At 43.7% G+C, this 6,083-nt stretch overlaps 1 protein-coding gene across 2 annotated transcripts in view; it reads right to left on the reverse strand.

The window, feature by feature from the left end:
• Positions 1–6,083, reverse strand: part of Peak1 (pseudopodium enriched atypical kinase 1) — a 214,401-nt gene that overhangs the window by 51,531 nt on the left and 156,787 nt on the right. For both annotated transcript variants that reach the window (XM_055621942.1, XM_055621941.1), the window contains exon 4: positions 1,358–4,581. In XM_055621942.1, the coding sequence (XP_055477917.1) occupies positions 1,358–4,461 (3,104 nt within the window). In that variant the 5' untranslated portion in view covers positions 4,462–4,581. The remainder of the gene's footprint in view (positions 1–1,357; positions 4,582–6,083) is intronic.

The following is a 6,083-nucleotide window of genomic DNA, read 5'->3' on the forward strand; positions in this document are numbered from 1 at the left end:
CACACACACACACACACACACACACACACACACACACACACACACACTTTTTTTTTAAACCTAAAAATGGTGAGAAAAGCCGGGCACAGTGACACAAGCCTGTAATCCCAGCTCTTGGGGAGGCAGAGGCAGGTGGATCTCTGTGAGTTGAAGGCTAGCCTGGTTTACAAAGTGAGTCCAGGACAGCCAAGGTTATACAGGAAAACAATGTCTTGAAAGGAAAACAATGTCTTGAAAGACCCCCCCCCCCACCAAATAAATGGTGAGGAAATCTGTCCTTTCAACCAGAAGTTGTTATACTTGCCAGAGAGTAGGCCAGGCTCGGTAAAGAAAGTTTACAGTATGCCTGGAGGGATTATGACTCAGGAGAATCAAGTATTTGAGACACTTGTCCAAGACTAAAATGAATAAGGATTAAAAGGAAAGTCTTTTTGTTACAAACTTTGGATAAATGTACTTGTTTAACTGGCAATTAACTTTGCTAAGTTAGTCCTCCAGTCCTTTGATCTTGTGTTCATTTATGACGTAGCACTTTAGGAAAACAAACAGTTCTAGACTGAGACAGATGAAGATGTGAATTCTAGCTCTCATAAGCACTAACTTATGATTCTGTTCAATTCTCGATTTTGTTTGTTATCTGATGAATGCAGTCCATTTACAAGGCTTTAGTACGACTGAGAAAAATGTTTGGATGTACCATGCAGGCAGTATGTTATCAAAAAATTGTTACTGAAGTATTAAAGAAAACTAATACTTAGAAAACTTACAGCTTGCCTGGGTGAAGTGAGGATTGTACCCCTTGATCTTAGTATCAATAACCAACTTTCCTTATTTCTCCTACATGTTAACAATCTAGTAAGTGCTTACTCTCTGCGCCACACTTTTGAAAAGAGACACCAACAAAAAACTACATAATCACTTAAGATAAAGTAATGCCTATGAGGATAACAACTAAGTAAAAACCGTAAAGAATTTCTTGAAGTTTTAGTTCATGCACACGAGGGATGGGACATTCATTTTGCTTCTTCCTTATTCCATCTCAGCACCCAGAACATATCACACATCGATATTACAGCGCCATGAATTTGCTTTTCTATGTTAAAGCCCCTGCAGTTACCAGAATGTGATGCACTACTTTAGCTGGAGATTCAGGGTCATAAACCTTGTTTGGTGCAGTGAGATCACTTTAATAATATTCTAATCATGGAATGTAGTTACCAAGATGGATAATGACCATTGCAGCACTTCTTACAAACGGAAACAGCTCTGTGCAATCTTAAAAGATATAAAAGAAAATGTAGAGCCTGAAAATGTATTTAAGATATTTTCCTACATTCCTCCAGTTTAGTTTACATACCTGCGAGTGTTGTCAGGAGGCTGAGATGGAGAAGAATGGCTACTCTTCTTCTCTTCTGAGTTCCGGTGTAATACTTCCTCTGCTCTCCCTTTCTCGGCCCCGGACTTGCCGTGATCCACACTGAGCTGGCCTTGGTCAGGGTCACACCTGTACATGAACACGATGGCAGGCTTCTCACTGGACTCTCCTTTTGCCTCTGTGAACCAATGATGGCGCTGGACTGGAGGAGGGGGCAGCATGTGAATGACTGTTCCATCCAGGCCCACCAGCTTTCCTTTCTCTCGCTCTTTCTCTTTCTCTTCTTCCTCGTCTGCTTTCCGGCGGCGGAAGAAGCTCTTAAATGATATCCAGCGCTTAGGTTTTGCATCAGCTGACCGCCTGCTGCCTTCTGAGTGCAAAACTGATTCAGCTTCTGTTGATCTGGTGGGACTGGTTGGCTTGGTCCAATTGGTAAAATGCCTCTGCAAAAGGTTACTTGCATGGTAAGGGGAGGAAGTAGAGCGTGGTGGCGGGAAGGGTGGTGGTGGCTCACTCTGGGTGCTGCTCACTAGTTTGGAGGGAGGGGAAGTGACTGGCTTTGTGAGTGGATCTTTCTGAATTTTGGTGGTCGGGCTTTCTGTGGTCTGATGTGCCTCAGCTTCCCCACTAGACTGAGATGTAAAGAGAGATTTGGGTCTGACTGGTGTATTTCTAGGAACACTTTTTGTAGTGTCTGCATCTGGAGGAACAGCATAAAGCTCTTCCACACTGCAAGTCTTAGGGCTAGACTGAGATGCTTCTGGAGGAGCCTGGGGGGGCTGGATAGAAGCCACAATCTGACAAAGCACGGCGCTTGCTTTCTCCCTGGTGCTGGGCACCTGAGATCCTTGCACACCTTCTGTTTTGGCCACAGGCTCTTGAGTGGGTCTCTGGATTTTTGCTGGGGAGCTGTGGCTGGAACTAAAGCTTCTTTGTGGAGAAGACTGACCTCTGTTGAGACAACTGTTAAACTCCTGAACCTTCTGAGCTACCGAGCCTCTTTTTCGCTCCGTGCTGTTGGAAAACCCTTTAGCTTGGGGACAGTCTGGGAGCTGGCTAGTGGCGTTATCAGACACTTTGCTTTCAGTTTCTATTTCTTCGTAAGTATGGCTTATTACGCTTGTGGTTTTTTCCTTCACAGAGAGTTCTCCACTTGTTCCCAGAAAACTTTTGTAGATGGTGAGATTGTCATACGCATTTGGGTTAATAACAATGGGAACTTTAATAGCGTTTTTGGAACTTCGAGCATAGGATGGCTCATCATGAATGATAATGGGAAAAGGCGGCATCCCAGCATTGTTGTAACTATTAAATTTTATTTCAGACAAATTAGGTGATTTAACAGGAATGGTTTTGGAGGAAACATTTGTAGCCGTGGGTGAAGTAGGTGCTGATTTATGGCAGTTTTTCCTTGAAGGGACATTTGGCCCAGTTCCCCCAGCACTTAATTCTATTTTAGGAATCTTTTGTCGTGGACTGGTGCTGGAAGTCCATACTTCCTGGTATCGGATTGCACTGGATTTTTTGAGATGGGCATTTATCTGTCCTGGTGTCAATGCAGGTGATGTTACTGGAGAGTTTGGAGTAGAAGATGATCCTTTTATCTTGGGGCGCCCAAGGTGCTCACTGGCCATGGCTGCTGACACATCCACAACAGTATATGGCTTACACAGTGGCTGTTCCAGATTTACAACACGGTAGGGCTTTGTTTGTTCTTGTACAGGGGCGAGGCTTATGGTGACTGCTTGGCCAGTGATATCTGTAGAAGCTTTGCTCTCTGGTTTCTCAGTTTGTACTGCGATCTTACCATCCTTCTCCTGTAAGCGGAGAGCGAGGACGGCTTTGTGTGTCTCTGGAACTTTTGCTGAGCTTTTGGAGGTCAGCGATGAGTCCTTCTCCTCATTATTAGCAGGCGGACTTTCCTGATTAGACTCACTTTCTGCCATATCTTTAGAGTCTCCTGGGTTACCAGGAGATAGCACCCCATTACACATCTTCTGAGATAAACTGCTGGCTGTTTCAGAACGTGACTCCTCTGTGAAAGAGGAATCTGGTGATGTGGAGTCAGATGACACCATGCTCTGCATGCTTCCTTGACCATAGGAAACCCCGGAATTTTCCTCATAACCATTAAGTATTTCATCATAGCTGTCATCATAGTCTACAGCACAGATTCTCTGCAGAGACTTATTCCGTAAGGGGATGGTATTCCATTTTTTGCTCACAAAGAATCGAACAGGAGACAGAGTGTTTGCCCTGAAGTTAGCAAAGCGAGGTTGCCCTCTCATGCGAATCTCCATGGCTAGGAGTTCTTCATCACTCTCGTCCCAGCTCTCATGCTCCTTTTCCATGCTACTGAAAAGCACATCTTCCTCACTCTCCTCACCGCTTGAAAACTCAGGGTAGCAGAACCGGCCCCCTTCATTACTGATGACCTCTGTGCTCCCACTCAGAATAACATGCTTGCCCTGAGGATCCTTCATGCTCCCTATCATGCAACTTGGTGGAATCTTTCTTTCCAGTGAGCGTTTGTAGCAATCATTTATTCTTCCTAAGAATGTTTCTCTGGAGTTTGTTTCCTTCCCTCTGTTCTGAGGGGTGGCATCCAGACCCACAATCTCCTTTAGCACCTCAGTGAGTCCATTGTTGTTATTGGGTGTCTTTTTTGCACTGTCATTACTGCCACACTGCTGAGGAATGTGGCCATATCCTTCAGTATCACCTTCAGAATTGTTGTTAAGTGGTTTCTGGCTCAAAGAAGTCTTGTTTTGGTTCCACCCCAGGATGACAGGTTTGTTCTCACAGTGTTCTTGGATGCTAAGCTCACCACACACACTTTGCCCATCTGCCACCATCATAGTGGGCTTTACAGCTATGGTGGGCTTTTTAGCCACAGGAGGCCGGAAGTTCCCAGTGTTCCTGATGCGGTGGTTGTTACTATGGTTGGCATTAGTTTTCACATTGCCGTGGGTGATGGGTGTCTTCTCAGAGTCTGGAGGAAGCTGGTGCAAGCTTTTAGGCTTAAAGCAATTCTTGCATTCGCCAGGTTTCCAAACGTGTTCAGTAAAGGTGTTACAAGCAGACATTTTTAAAAATAGAACTTCACAGACAATGCTTTTTCTTCAGTGCATAGCAAAACTTGCATTTGCATCTGTTAGTTTTCACCTCCCTATGTTGTCATAGCAGCTCTTCTAAGTATGATTAATCTGTGGGGGAAAAGGAGAGAGAAAATTCTGAATGCAAAAGGCACTATGAGATTTACCATTATGAACGATGTGGAAAATAACTAACTTTACTTTTAAACTTTTCTTCAAAAGATTGAGAAAAAAACTAATTTGGGGGATTTACACTTTTTCTTTAGTTAATCAGCATCTTGGAAAGGTAGCCTTAAGCAGTGTCCGTGTGTATGTAACTTTGGCTTGATGTGTCTATGGAAATAATATTGTGCTCTCTCCTGGAAAGCGTGTGTCTACGTGCATGTGTGTGCACATGCTTTGCGTGCATGAGTGTGTGGTACAGAGTCGGGGGGGTGCTGGGAGGGAAGCTGGCTTCTCGTACACTAGGCAAATGTTCTACCACTGAGCTCTCAACCCCCTGGATCTGCCTTTGATATCGCTCTTTCTGTGTCAATCAATCTCTGTTCTAACATTTCTTGGTCTCTATGGGTTCTTCTTTCATTCATCCTTAAAATGTTAGCTACTTAACAGACTCTTCAGATTCAATGCATTAAATAAATGACTCTCTTCCTACTCCATTTCTCAACTCCAAACAAAGTATCTCACGTAACCAGACCTCTAATAATATATTTTAAAAATGCCACAGGCACTCAGCAGATGTGGTAAGAAGACATTTATTGTAAGGAGGTGTAGAGACACAGAGAGACTCCTTCACATACCAAACCACTTTTGTTTTACTTTAGCTAATGTCATTACTATGTAGTGATGGGTATGCATGACAGCTATGCTTCATACCACACATGACGCCCGTCTTTACTCCACACTCTGAATCTTACTCTCTAAGTTTGTTTTTCCAATTTTACCTCCTTACATTTCACTGGACCCTATTCTTGCCATCACCCAGCAGTTCAGATGTTCATCATCTCTTGTCCAGATTACTGGGATAGGTTACGAACTGAGGCTGTGGTCTCAGCCCATTTGCAACCATCTTGTTTTTTTGTTGCTACTGCAGGTGTGGTTCTCAGAGAAGCACACCATTTTCTCCTGGAACTTGTTAGAAAGGAAGTTACTTTAGGTCCACCCCAGACCTGTTAAACTTGCATTTTAATCTCAGCTGAGCCCACTGTTTTATTACCATGTCAAATGTAACTGTGTCACCTCCTTACTAATTAGCTTGAAACTAGGTATTCTTGGTCAGTCCTGCTTAATGCCTGGCTTCCTAATGTTGGTGTGTACACTGGTGAATGCTGCCAGGGGGATAAAAACTACACAGGGAACTCTAATCCTTACCTAGTCAATTTCTGGGAAGGAATTAAGAATCTGGATTTTAAACAAGGTATTAGAATCTCTGTGCTGTAAGATGAGCTCTATGCCTCTCAGCATCTCCTCTTCATCTTGAAAATCAGCCCTTACTGTCCTATCTAATGGGCTATTCATTTCTTCCTGGATTATTGAAGCCCCCTTTTGTTTCCACTAATGCTTAAGCCTTCCTTCCTTCCTTCCTTCCTTCCTTCCTTCCTTCCTTCCTTCCT

Source organism: Psammomys obesus, unplaced genomic scaffold (assembly GCF_907164565.1).
Source record: "Psammomys obesus unplaced genomic scaffold, mPsaObe1.curated_primary_1811, whole genome shotgun sequence".
Classification (NCBI taxonomy): Eukaryota; Metazoa; Chordata; class Mammalia; order Rodentia; family Muridae; genus Psammomys; species Psammomys obesus.